We start from the raw sequence: 13,854 nt of genomic DNA, 5'->3' as shown, positions 1-13,854 counted from the left end.
AAAAATGGCTTCCGAAAAACCGACGAGCAACGTTATGAATGAGTGTGTGCGCGCACGCACGCGCGTCTGTATGCTCGACCTTGTGTTACTCCTTTAAGCGAAGCACGCACGCCTAATGTGTTTGTATGTGTTTTGTTTTGGGGCAAAAAAAAATAATCCAAATAAACGGTGCTTGGATAGGTGATTAATTTAGCAAAACACAGAGTAAACGATTGAACTGTTTACAGTCAAAGGTTGAAAATAAACACAGATTATGACATAAATTTTACAAAAGTTCGGTGAGTTATTGCATCTCATCCTTTGTTGCCTATACAAATGTTAGGAGCATACGGGTTCTGGCTGCGCTTCGGACGACGGAGACACACACGTGAAGTGCTTAAAGAATTAGTATCGCAGTACGGTAGAGTGTGTATGTGTGTGTGTGTGTCGAAATTCGCGCGCCATCTCACACGCCGGCATAATCGTTTTCTTCCGCCTCCCTTTCTGGTCCCCACTCTTGGAGGAGTTCGTAGGGCGAGAATTAAAAAACAAAAAGCGAACCTAATACAACTCTAGCTACTTTAGGACCAACACTATTTACAATTACTCTTTCTAGTAGTACGGCGACTGATTAATGAATAGTGGCCGCGCGCTACACCGGGAGTGAGAGGGAGAAAGAGCGGCCTAGGGTGGGGTGGTATGGGGCTGTTTGGGTAGGGACATTGCGTCCCTACGTTATTGCACACGTTATTGGTGTAGCGAGGTTGAAAGGAGAGATCGCATGAAATTCCTTCACTCCTCTTATGACCCTTTCCTCTCTCGCTTTCTCTTTCGTTCCTGCTCTTGCTCTTTCCCTCTCTCTCTCTCCGTTTATTTGTATTTCAGTTGACAGTGAATTGGAGAGAGGTATGATGTTGATGGTGGTGATGGTTTTGCACTCATCTCGAAACGCAGGAATGTGGCGCATGGTTCGTCGTCCCGGGGCTGCCCGCGGCGATGATTAGGAGTAGTATCAAAAGGAGGAACTGCAGTCTACGTGGCCGTTGCTGGAGTACTACTACAACTGCTCGACGAACTTGGTCAGCTGGTCTTGCAGGGGTGTTTCGTTCGCGTTGGCATTACCGACCACACCCGGCCCACCGATGATGCCCACGCCCTGGGTCGGATCCTGCTGCACGACGACGCCGCCGGCCACTCCACCAACGACGCCCCCGAGCCCGCCGACACCAACGACGCCACCCATGCCGCCGCCAACGGACATGGCGTTCACGGGCCCACCGACGCCCATGCCGACGACGCCCCCGACGACGCCGCCAACCGCGCCACCCATGTTAGCGACGCCCCCGACACCACCCACCATGCCGACCGTGCCCTGGTGCGGGTGCATGTGGTTGTGCACCACGACGTCGCCCGGCTGCACCGGCACCGGCGAGTGCGAGGGAATGTGATGTGGCGACGGTTGGGCACGCGGTGATACGGACGGCTGGGCACGGGGCGACGGGACGGCCCGCGGTGACGGTTGCGGTTGCGGGCTGCGGATTGGCGGGGGCGACCGCACCGATTGCATCAGCTGCTGCTGCATGGCGGCGGCGTGCTGCGGGTTCGGCGGCCCCATAATGCCCTGGTTGCCGCCCTGCTGCTGCAGCTGCTGGGAGAGCACACCAACACCGACGCCGACACCGACGCCGACGCCAACACCGACACCGACGCCCTGCGCCTGCGGGTTCGGTTTCATCGTCTGCTGCATGTACTGCTGCTGCTGCTGTTGCTGCTGTTGCTGCTGTTGCTGCTGCTGATCGGGAAACATGCCGCCCTGGCCGTACCCGCCCACCATCTGCTGCTGGGGCCGAGGCCGCTGGTTGTACGGTGGTGCCGGCTGGATGTTACCGCCGGTCATGGCGAGCTGTCGCTGCAGCATCAGCTGCTGCTGCTGCTGTTGCACCTGCTGCTGCTGTTGTTGCTGCTGCTGTTGCTGTTGCTGCTGCTGCTGCTGCTGTTGCGCCTGCTGCTGTTTGTACCACATGTGCTGGGGAATCTGGATAAAGGGGAATTAATCGAAAACCATTAAAACCACCTTCCGTAAAACTTCCGAACCTGTTTGCACAACAGATCTATTTATCCCCGCACATCCTCTTACCATGGGGGACGTCCACTAAGTACGTAACGTGTAACATAATTTTGCTTTAATTGAAAAAGTCTTCCATACCGGGTAGCGTGACAATGATTTCTCATGTTTGGGTGTTGACATTCAAATAAATTTGGTGTCCTCTATGTAACGAACCGTAACGCTTTACAGAACCCCCTCCTCGAAGAGCGTCACGTACTTAATGGGTGTCCCGATGGATCTAATAGTAGCCAGAGGTGGACAAAAGGAAAGGAGACTCACCGGCAGCTGCACCGAGCCTGGCTGACTAGAGTTAAGTCCCCCGACGCCCTGCAAACGATTCGCGGGCATCTGACCACCGGCCGTCGGGTTGTACACCATCACCGGCTGACCAGACTGCACTTGCTGCACCTGCGATGCACCGGGATGCATCACGTTGTGCTGTTGCTGTTGTTGCTGCTGCTGTTGTTGCTGCTGCTGTTGTTGTTGTTGCTGCTGTTGTTGCTGCTGCTGCTGCTGCTGCGACATGCCTCCGACTTGGTTCTGGTTCTGCTGGTTCTGGGCCTGCTAGGATCGCGGGCGGATGAAATAGAACGAAGGTTAGGTTAGGAAAAGCAGGTACGATCGAGGTGGAGCTACTGCAGCATATACGATACGTACCTGTTGGCGCTGCTTGATAAATGCGGCCATCAGCTGCGGGTTGGCCTTGAGGATCGACAGGAGCTGCTGTTGCTGCTCGGGCCCGGCGGCCGGATTCTTCAGCGTTGCCATCAGCTGCGCAATCGCCTGCTTCGGCTGATTGGAGTTCATCTGCATCGGGCCGCCGCCGACCGAGTTCTGGCCGCTGGCCTGCTGCTGCGCGTTGCCAATCATGCCACCCTGCATGCCGCCGACCGCTCCAAGCCCCTGCCGGATGGCGCCCATCATCTGCGCACCGCCCATGATGCCCTGCTGTTTCGAGTACGCGGCCAGGTGGTAACGGGGTGCAAGAGGAGGAGGAGTAGGATCACCGTGAGAAAATTTGATTGATGCGTTAGAATGGAACGTATACGGCGAAGCGTGTTCCGCTCGACATACCGCCTGCAACGGGTTTTGTGGCTGCTGCGTCTGCTGTTGCTGCTGTTGCTGCTGTTGCTGCTGCTGCTGTTGTTGCTGCTGCTGTTGTTGCTGCTGCTGCTGCTGCTGCTGCATTAGGCCGGCCAGCGTCGGACGCATGCCCGTGTTCTGCTGGCCACCACCGTTCGGGTAGCGCGGGTTCGCCCACTGGTCCATCTGCATGACGTTCTGGCCGAGGCCGGTGGGACCACCGGCGCCACCCATCGGCAGCACGCCAACCGCGCCACCGCCACTGCCGCCCGGCTGCTGCTGGTTCGGCAGCACACCCACGCCCGACACGTTCACGCCGACGGCGGTGTTCATGTGCACACCCGGCATCCCTCGCTGCATCACCGGCGGTGGCATCTGATTGACCGGCGTCACCACCTTACCGTAGCCCACCACGTGTGGTGCCTGCTGCCGCGCTGCCTCTTCCTGCACCTGCGAGAGTGAAGATTTACCGGTTTCAATAGCATTCATTTATTTATTCATTTCGATTTCGATCAGCTGTATGTGAATAATAAGAGTCTCGAGCAAGAGAAGGCTGATGACAAACATGTTAGTTCTTAAGCTGCATTTCATACAGTCGAATCTGGAACAGTGAAAGACTCGCATACGGACCATAATGAAAATTATTTCAGAATTTAGTCTCTAGTCTCCGAATAAAGTATTAAATAATACACATTTCATAGTCAAATAAAATGTCTTGTTCTTGGATCTTGCACGTTAGTTACACGTTAAATGTTTTCAATGTAAACTTTTAACACTCTATTCCAAAACGGATCTAATTGATTTTTTAAGCAAAGAGTCGACTGTGAGTCAAACTTACGCCATTAGAAAATGGAGCAAAATAAACGATGGGTAACCTAGGATGCCTCTTTAGCTGTCGTTGCTCTACTCTCACGCAAGCAGCTTGTACCTACCTGCTTCACGGCCTGCAACACGTTCGCGGGTGGCGTTTGGGCGCCCGACTTCATGCCCATGCCGGCGTGATGCGGACTGCCGACCATGCCACCCACCATCTGGACCGCGTTCGGTGTCGCCGACGGGCTCATCGCACCGGCGGCCGGATTGCCGAGCGCTCCGCACGCCATGCCCGTCACCACACCGCCTACGTTGCCCGGCACGCCCCCTCCGATGGCCATCGGCGTGGCATTGTTAACCACACCGCCGGCTACGGGCGGCACGGCGCATGCACCGATCACGTTCGGCGAGCATACGCTGCCGGGCGAGGCCAAACCTCCGGCACCACCTCCATTGCTGTTCTGCGGAATCTGTGGCGGCGGTGCGCCCATGCGCGTCGTGTTCATCACGGCCATACGGCGACGCAGAAGCTGCTGCTGTTGTAGTCTGCGAAAACGAGAGAGAGAGAGAGAGAGAGCACAAAAAACGGTAACGATTAGATGAAGAGAAATTTCAAGGAACAACAACGTTTAGACTTAAATTTTACAAAATTCACTATTCCGGATTGTTTAACCCTCAACTCGTACAACCTCGTAAAGATCTATTCCAAATACTACCAAGAAATGGAAACTTAATATAAATGGAGAGAAATCGGAAGCAATATTTCTTTTTACACGCTTCACAAAATGAAATAAAATCCCAAACACTCTAGCTGCAAATGGACAACAACACTGATGTTCCGATGGAAGGAAAATATCGAGAACCTACGATTGACACTGGATAGATGGCGAACATCTTGATATCATATGTGAAACAATCTTCCATAACTAAACAAAAAAAAAATCAAAGCGAAAACAAACAGCTGTGTTGTGCAAAAAAGAAACTCTAAACCAAACAAAACAAATTCCTAAAGCTCATGTTAAAGTATAGAACAACAACTGCCTGGTGTTGGTGACTTACCTCTGCTGCAGCTGCTGCTGCTTGAGCTTGTGCTTGATGTTGGGACAGAAAGGCACGAGACACTTCGCCTCCTGGCAGTGCTTCGCATGGTAGCAGCAGAGCGCGATGAGCTGCTTGCAGATCGGGCAGCCACCGTGCGTTTTCCGCTTGCAGTGCTTGGTGTGCTGGACGACGCGCTTCATCTTCTGGCAGGACGGTAGGCGGCAGTTGGCGTCCCGACACTGGCACGCGTGCACCAGCGACTGGATGCAGCGCTGGATCGACTGCTTGCGGGCCTCCTGCGGGTTCGTCTGCTTCACGTCCGACGGCGACGAGCCGTCGTCCAGGTCGAAGCCGAGCTTGTCCATCTTGTGCGGGTGGCCCACCTTCTCCTTGCACGTGATGCAGAGATCGAAGTCCTGCGAGACGAACGAAAGTGTGAGAAATTTATCTACCGAGCTCTAGCGCATATATGTTACGATGCGAATGCCGGACTACTTACGTCGCAAACGGTGCAGTGGAATCGCGTCTCCACGTGGTTCTTGCAGTTGTTGCACGTGTAGACGAACTTGTCCTGGCCCTGGTTGTGCAGCTCGTACAGCATGCAGAGCGTACTGAACTGCGCCCGACGGAGCGACGAGAACTCGAAATGCTTGTCACGGGCGAGCGTCAGGAACGCGTCGCGGCCATCCATCAAATCGCAGTTGATCAGTGGATCGGGGTCTTGGATGGGCTGGATAAAGAAAAAACGAAACGAAATATTAAACCGCTCCCTTAACCTTAAACCCTGAAAAGAACCTACCGCCAAGCTGGCAGCGGACTGCGCCGAATGCAATCGGATGACGAAGAACACCTCCTTGTGCTTTTCCATGGTGGCGAAAATCTTGGCGCTCAGATCGTTCCCGATCTGCTCGTTCGTTTTCTTATTGCTCTTCCGCTGGGCCGCCTTCGATTTGTTCGACTTTTTCGCCTTCTTCTGGCCCTTCTTCTTGCCGTCCGCCGACGTGTCGCTGTCTTCGTTCATCGACATGATCTGCGACGAGGAGGGGAAAACAACGGTGATCAGATTGATACAATCGAAACGAAAGGCGCTCTGGACAGAACTAGGATTGAGATTGTAAAAAACCTTACCGCATTAGCCGCTGCCTCCTCCCGCTCCGCCTGCTTGCGCTTTTCCTCCTCCTCCTGGTCGAGCTCCTTGATGCTTTCCTCCAGCACGTTCGGCCAGAAGTCGCCCTCGAAGTACGGCAGCTCGGACGCCGACTGCAGCTTGTCCTCCATCGCCTGCTTGAGGATGTCCTTGTAGTCCTGTATCGTGCGCTCGACCATGCCCTTGTCCAGCATCTTCTTGTACCACTCCTGCAGCCGCTTCGGCTTCGGAATGCGCTGCTCGGGCGGATGGCAGTGGAAGATGTAGTCGTCACCCTCCGACGGTGGACACGCCCAGATATGGGCCATCGTGTAGCCGAGCTGCTTGGCGTAGTCCATGTACCCGAGCAGTATCTCGTGGTACACGGCCGTCCGGTACTGGCGCGGGCGGAAAAAATGCACCGAGTCGAGGTAGGCGATGTAGACGCGGCGCGTGTTCGGTGCCGCACACTCCGACCCGTACTCCTGCACGTGCATGCCGAAGAAGCAGACGTCGATGCCGTCCACCTCCTCGAAGGCGAACAGGGCCTTCGCGCGGTACGGAAACTCCGGCAGCATCTCGCCGTTCTCGACGAACCGGTTGCGCATGCCCGGCTTCACCTCCACCATCTTGTCCGAGCTGGACACGACGCGGATGTGCACCTCGCCGGCGCCCGCCTCCTTCTTCTTCAGGAAGTTGTTGACCCGCGTCTCGATGTACGTGCCCAGCTTGGACGTCGGCAGCCGCTTCGCGTTGAACTTGTTGTCCTTGCGCTTCTGGCCCTTCTTCTTCATGCACGCGTCGCACACGAAGCCGCCCGGCCAGATCGTCTCGAGGTACAGCACGCAGATCTGGTGCTGCTTGCGCCCACAGTCGAGACAGTCGACGAACGGCTCCAGCTCCAAGTGGTCGTTCTTCATCTCCTTGAACTGATCCTTCTTGATTTGCCTGTGGAGAAACGCGAAACCAAAACCGATATAGCCACGGATTTACAAAACACTTACTTCGATTCACTACTTACGTCTGCGACTGCATCGGGTCGTCGCCGAGCGTCACCGTGTCGCCCGGGATTTCGTTGAAGCACTTCTGGCAGTACGTGTATCTGGTAGACAATGGCCCAAAAGAGCTGTTTAGTTCGTTTGCCGAACGGTACACACGGTCAGTGGGACGAGCAAGTTAGCGAACGAGCATGTTTGTGTATGTGCGTGTATATGTGTTGTGCGTGTATGTGTGTGTAGCCATGTGGTGAATATATTGCGCGCACACAACACAGCGTGTAATGTTGGCGAATGCGTGAAGAGCGATCGTGTGTGCGCATCCAGATTTTTTTTGGTTTTTTTGCAAGCAAAAATGGATTGCGGATTTGTGTTGGTGGTGGTAGTTTAATTTGCGGGTGGTGTTGATGAAGGCGATATGAAAATACAGAATGTGATACACAAAATTAAAAACATGGACTCCTCCTGACAAGGGGTGACGCGCACGGAAGCGAAGACACCGTATGTGTGTGTGTGTGTTTTTATGTTTTCTCACCGGAAGCAGGATTACGGAGGAGCTGATTCCAAGACAGTCAATAAATATACTTAAACGTAACAGTTTACGGAGTTGCAAAATCTTCAAAAATAGTGAAGTTAGAGCGTTTTCAAAATAGGGATCAAAATTACCCCCAAAAAGATTTCGGACAAGTTTCCAAAGCAATGTATTCTAGTGTTAAATAAATTAGTTGTTCACTTCATGTCGGAAAGTCTTTGCTTAATGCTGTATATGATTTGCTTAAGTGCGACGATGCGCTAAATCAAAGTATTATCTGTCCATTGAACTGCTAAAGAGTAGAAAGACGTAACGATACTGGCCTAACATTTGTTTCTTGTTGTCAAAGTCAAACAAGACACATTCCAAAACAGTGTTGATCATTAAAAAAAACATTCATGCGTTAATATAATAAACGCAAGAGTTGGAGAGTTCCTTTTATGGTACATTGTTTGAAAATTTTCAATCGATTTTTCCCCTACGGATTGAAGAGATCAATAGTTGGGGCTGTTCTCAGTTCAATCCTTTCACAGATTGTTTGTGGTTTGTGGCAAATTAGTGGTAAATTTAGCTAAGATTGCTGGCTCCAGCTCCTCCATTCCATGCTTCGTCCGCACACAACAGCGAGGCAAAGAGATCAAACACAGGACGGTGTGTGTGTGTGTGTGTGTACACAAACAACATCACAACACTTACCGGTTCTGGTAGCTGTAGTACTTGGCGTCCCGCGGGATGGTACACAGCTGCTTGCCGTAGCAGCACAGCACCTGCGGGTTGAACGTGTACTTCCGGCCGCAGCAGTAGCCAAGCGATTGCATGACGGGATCGATCTCCTGCTCGAACACTTCCGAGAGCTGTAACACACACATAGAGTGGGAGAGAGTTAGTGCAACCAAGGGTGGAAGTGGTGTGGTCAGCTAAGAAGCGGTACCTTGGTGCAGTATCGGTAGACGCGGGACGTTTTCCGATTGTACAGCCACGCGTTGTCGAACATCAGCCAAACGTCGTCAACGTACTCGCGCGGATCCTGGTACTGGCCGCTCTCGAGCTTCTTGCGGATCGTGCTGAGATCCATCGGCTGCCGCACGATGTCGAAGTAGTCGGGAATGCCGAGCGAGTTCGGATCGACCGGCATGCGGAACGGGATGGATTCCGGTTCCTGCGCGACCAGCTTCTCCAGCGTCGGCAGCAGCGCCTCACGCAGTTCCTCCGGCTTGAACGCTATACGGAGGGATGAAGGAAATGAAACATTAGAAACTGCCTGCAAAAGTCTGTTGTTAAAAGCCACACTTACAGCATTTCTTCTTGTTGTCGCTCGCGTTCGTCTGGATGGTTGGCTCGGGATAGATGCCGGACTTGATCTCCGTCTTGACGACGACGCTGGCGAGCGGCGTGACGGACGGGGACATCGGTTCCTCCTTGAACTTGACCACGTCGAGCTTGTTCTTGCCGCCGCCGCCGCCGTTGCTGCCGCCACTGTCCGAGCTGTCCATCAGCTCCGACTTGCACTCCTGCTTGAGGATGCTCATGCCGTCGTTGCTGACGTTCTTGCCGCCCGGCGGCTCGCTGCCGGCACCGCACGACGACGTGTCCATGTGGTTGCTGTCCGGCTCGGACTTGATGTCCTCGTCGCGCTTCAGCTCGAACTTGCCCTTGTTGTTCTTGCTGCCGCCGCCTCCGCCACCGCCCTGAACATCCTTGGCATTGGAGCCCGGTTCCGGCGAGTCCTCCTTGTCGCGCGCCATCGCCGCCTCGAGCGCCGCCATCTGTGAGCTGAACGAGGAAGACGAGGCCATGCGGCTGCTGGCGGCGGATGCCGTTACCACCATGCCACCGGAACCACCACCCCCGTTGCTGTTGGTGCTACTGCTGAGGCTACTGGTGCTGCTACTGCTGCTGCTGCTGCTACTACTACTACTGCTGCTGCTGCTACTGCTGCTGCTGCTGCTATTGCTACCCTGACTGTTGCTGCCGCTACCGGTGGACGACAACGTCGGAAGCACCGTCGATGAGGTGAGGTTGTTGATTGGCGCTGAGAGGGACGAGACGGCTGCCGCTGCTGCCCCCGCCAGACCGGAGGCGCTCGTGATGGAAGAGATCGGGCCGGCCGTGGCCGGCGTGGTAGAGGTTGAGGTCGAACCGTTCAACGAGAGGGCGTTGTTGCCAGCGGCAGGATGCTGTCCCAGACCACCTCCGCTCGCCGCCATCATACCGCCGCCGGTCGAGCCGACAAGCAGCGAACCAGCGGCCGACGTTGAGCCGAGCGAGGAGTCACTACCGCCTACCACCATCGGCGACACCACCGTCGACGAGTCGGACGAGCTGGCGGCCATGGACGAGGACGTTAGCAGATGCTGCGGGACGATGCCACTGTTGCCCGACGACGACACACCGATGACGGGCGAGGGGAGCGACAGTGGGGTTGCTCCGTTGGACGTGACAAGGCCGCCGGTGGCAGACGTGGCGTTGTTCGTCGTACCACCTAGCGAGCCACCGTAGGCGTTTCCGCCCATCATGTCGGTCGAGACGAGGCCACCACCGGTCCCCGGCAGATTGCCCGACGACATCATGCCCATGGTGCCGACACGCTGCTGGTTCTGCGGGTTGTTGCCGCCGAGCATCATCGTGTTGACGTACATGCTGTTGCCACCCGCACCCGGTGCGTTAGCGTTCGGATGGCCGACGCCCGACATGGTCACGATACCGCCACCGGAGTTGTTCACCCCACCACCACCACCACCACTGCTAAATGCGGGAGAGATCGAGGACGCCATCGGTTGGCACGGCACACCGAGCACACCCGATAGCTGACCAAGCTGCTGCTGTTGTGGCTGCTGCTGCTGTTGCTGGTTGCCACCACCGACACCGACCCCACCGCCACCGGCAAGGTTGGCGCACTTGGCTCGCACGATGTCGTTGAACTGCTGCAGCTGCGACGAGGAGCTGTCGGCCATCATCGAGCCGGGACCGTTCAGGAAAGCCTGGTTCATCTGCGGCGATGGTTGTGGCCCGCTGACGACCATGCTATTGCCCTGCTGCTGCGCGTGGTTGTTGAGCTGGTTCTGCGGGCCCGTTTGCTGCTGGCCGAACGGCGACAGTCCGCCCGGGAGCACCGTGTTGTTGCCGGCCCCGTGCACCAGGTTGCTGTTCGGGCTCGGTCCCGGCTGGGAGACGAACATCTGCTGGTTCTGCTGCTGCTGCTGCGCGTTCACCATGCGGCTGTTGACGGGCTGGAGCGGATTAACGCCAACCATGCCGGGCTGTCCGCCCTGGCTGAGCATATTGCCGAGCCGGGCCTGCATCTGCATAGCGCCCGCACCGCCGTTACCCGCACCGCCACCGATCGCGTTCGCTCCCACCACGCCACCGAGGAGGGCGTGATTGTGGTTGAGTGGCCGCACCGGACCGCCGGCGGCATTCAGCTGCTGCTGCTGCTGAAGCTGCTGTTGCTGCTGTTGCTGCTGCTGCAGCTGCATCTGCTGCTCCTTGCGCTTCTGGCGCTTCTCCTCCAGCTCCTTCTGAATCTTGTAGATCTTCTCCGCCAGCAGGTGGTAGTACTCGGAGCGCGAGTTCGCCATCTCGTACATGTCGCCCTCGACCTTCTTCGCGTACGCGACCAGATTGTACATGCGCTTGTCGAACATGGTGGACGGATCGGGCGACGGGAAGATCGCCTGCACGAGCTTGTGCACCAGGTGGTTGCGCAGATCGGGCGTCACCGAGTGGTGCCAATCCTTGGTGCCCTGCACCGGCACGGCGATCATCGTCGTCTGCTGCTGCTGGGCACCACCACTGTTGCCACTGTTCGAGGCCGACGAGGTGGCGACACCACCGCCGGGCGTGAAGTTGTTGCTCGAGCCAGCCCCGCCGCCAGTCGTGTTCATCACGATGGCCAGCGACTGGGACGTCATCGTTTGCAGGCCGGTCGTGCTGTTGGGCGGCAGCGAGCTTCCCGTTGCGGTCGCGTTGCCCGACATCTGCCCGTCGGAACCGAACAGCAGCTGCTGTTGCTGCTGCTGCTGGTTCCCGCTTCCCGGTTGCATTGGAATGATGGATGAGTTGTTCTGCTGCTGCTGTTGATGCTGCGATTGCATCGCTTGGCTCAACGTGACGGACTGGTTTGTACTGCTGACGCTCTGCGACGTCGCGGACATGAGCTCGTTGGCGTTCTGCTGCTGCTGCTGCTGCAGCATGTTGCTATTAGGCACTAGCTGATTGGGCGGCATCATGAGCCGCACGGTGTTGCACTGCTGCTGCTGTTGGTTCGACAGCGGCATACTGCGGACGTTGTTCATCTGGCCTGGTTGTTGCTGCTGCTGCTGGTTGACTACTACCACCGGCGAAGGAGACGCACATTGTTGCTGCATGCTGTTGGCCACGTTTACGAGCTGCTGATTGAATGGCCTCGATCCCACAACGACGTTATCCGTGTTGGCAGCTCCCGTCGCATTCTGCTGCATTAGCACCTGCTGCTGCTGCTGTGGAGCACTGTGGTCCTGGGTCGACTGTTGCTCCTGCCCGTTATTGCCCATCACCGACGACGGGAGTAAATTTTTCAGCTGCTGTTGGTTGGTCAATGGCGATGGTTGCTGTGTCAGCTGCGACGCCAACAGGTCATGCTGCTGCAAATCGGTGTCCTGCTTTTGCTGGTGTTGCCCGTCCCCGCCCGACGACTGTTGCTGCAGCTGGTGGAGTAGCAGCATCTGCTGCGGTTGCTGCTTGTTCTGCATCTGCAGCTGTAGCTGCTGTTGCATTGGCTGCTGCAGCTGCTGTTGCAGTTGCTGTTGCTGCATCTTTTGCTGCTGCTGCTGCTGCTGCAGATTCAGTTTGGTTTGCTGCTGCTGTTGCAGCTGTTGTTGCTGCTGCTGCTGAGGAGACGCCAACGACGGTATCGGCGTTTGTGGCTTCTGCAGATCGAGCTGCTTCGGCTGCTGCTGCTGCGAGGAGGGTGAGGGTGATTGCTTGTCCTTTTGCTCCTGCTGCTCCTGCAGCGGCGGGGCGGGCAGAGACAGCGAGGAAATGTCCTGCATCTCTTGATCCTGATCGAACAGCTGGGTGGCGTCCTGCGGCTTTGGTGGTTGCTGCGTTTTGGTGTCCAGTTCCGATGACGCGCCACCACCACCGCTGGCGACGGAGGTGCTCTGCTGCTTGGCCTGCTCAGCGGACGTGCCCGTACCCGGCTCGGCGGGATCGACCTCCATCGCCTGCACCGCGTCCAGCTGTTGTTGCTGCTGCTCCGGAGGTTTCGGCTCCGTGGATGCGTTTTGCTCGTCATGCTTCTTCTCATCCGCCGCCGCCGTCGCTACTTTCGACGCATCGCTCGGCGTTTGCTGGTCGTCGCGCGGTGTAGCTGGCGACTGCTGGGGCTGATCCGACTTCTGCTGCTCGTCGGATTTCACCGATGCCGGCTTCGTACCATCGTCCGCCTGCGACGTTTGCCCGTCATCCGTCGCCGTCTCCATCTGCTCTGGCTTGGGAGTCTTTACCTCCTGCGGGCCACTGCTAATACTACTGGTGCCGCTGGCCGTCGGCTGCTCCTTCGCCGGCTGCTCCTTGCCGCCATCGCCCTTCTCGAGCTGCTTGTCTGCGTCCGTCGACAGGGTGCCGCCGCCGCCGCCGGGCGATTGCGAGGAGCGTTCCGTTTTGGACTCCGCAGCAAGCTGGCTATTCGCTCCGCCGGCACTATCGGAACCACCTTCCGACTCGGTGGCGCCCTCCTTCTTCTCCCGGCTGCTACCACTATCACCCGCCGGCGTATCGACATGGTCGGCCGACTCGGAGTTGGACTTTTCCGTGCCACCATTCAGCGACTCGCCATCGGCTGGAGATTTCTTCCCCTCACCAGCCGCCACCGCCGCCGCCGCCGCGTCCTGCTTCTTCTCCTCCGGCTGTTCAGACTTGTCTTGCTTTTGCTTGTGCTCCTCCTGGCTCGCGTCCTGCTTCTCCTGCTTGTCATGGTGCTCTGCTGCTGCCGCCGCCGGGGATGGATCCTTCGCCTCGTGCTGCTGCTGCTTGCTCTGCTCGCCGGCTTTGTCGTCCTGCTCCGATTTCTCCTGCAAGCTGCCGGACGCGCCAGCCTCGTGCGGCTCGTTCTCGCCCTCCTTGGTGTCTTTCTTGTCGAGCTTTTCCGGTGGCTGCTTCTTGTCATCCTCCTCCTTGCCGTCCGGCGCACCGGCGG

The 13,854-nt window shown here is 56.7% G+C and overlaps 1 protein-coding gene across 1 annotated transcript in view; it reads right to left on the bottom strand.

Annotated features, from left to right (window-relative positions):
- Positions 1 to 1,003: 1,003 nt before the first annotated feature.
- Positions 1,004 to 13,854, bottom strand: part of LOC131290590 (histone lysine acetyltransferase CREBBP-like) — a 22,104-nt gene continuing 9,253 nt past the window's right edge. The window contains exons 7-21 of the mRNA XM_058319749.1: positions 10,541 to 13,854; positions 8,971 to 10,507; positions 8,608 to 8,897; positions 8,373 to 8,530; positions 7,171 to 7,275; positions 6,152 to 7,097; positions 5,823 to 6,053; positions 5,523 to 5,753; positions 5,042 to 5,439; positions 4,102 to 4,528; positions 3,161 to 3,619; positions 2,744 to 3,031; positions 2,366 to 2,647; positions 1,982 to 2,014; positions 1,004 to 1,930 (exon numbers count right to left, since the gene is read on the bottom strand). The exon at positions 10,541 to 13,854 is cut by the window's right edge and continues 118 nt beyond it. Of these exons, the coding sequence (XP_058175732.1) occupies positions 1,037 to 1,930; positions 1,982 to 2,014; positions 2,366 to 2,647; positions 2,744 to 3,031; positions 3,161 to 3,619; positions 4,102 to 4,528; positions 5,042 to 5,439; positions 5,523 to 5,753; positions 5,823 to 6,053; positions 6,152 to 7,097; positions 7,171 to 7,275; positions 8,373 to 8,530; positions 8,608 to 8,897; positions 8,971 to 10,507; positions 10,541 to 13,854 (9,593 nt within the window). The 3' untranslated portion in view covers positions 1,004 to 1,036. The remainder of the gene's footprint in view (positions 1,931 to 1,981; positions 2,015 to 2,365; positions 2,648 to 2,743; positions 3,032 to 3,160; positions 3,620 to 4,101; positions 4,529 to 5,041; positions 5,440 to 5,522; positions 5,754 to 5,822; positions 6,054 to 6,151; positions 7,098 to 7,170; positions 7,276 to 8,372; positions 8,531 to 8,607; positions 8,898 to 8,970; positions 10,508 to 10,540) is intronic.

Source organism: Anopheles ziemanni, chromosome X (assembly GCF_943734765.1).
Source record: "Anopheles ziemanni chromosome X, idAnoZiCoDA_A2_x.2, whole genome shotgun sequence".
Lineage (NCBI taxonomy): Eukaryota > Metazoa > Arthropoda > Insecta > Diptera > Culicidae > Anopheles > Anopheles ziemanni.
The sequence above is the reverse complement of the archived record's forward strand: the minus strand, read 5'-3'. Positions and strand labels throughout refer to the sequence as shown.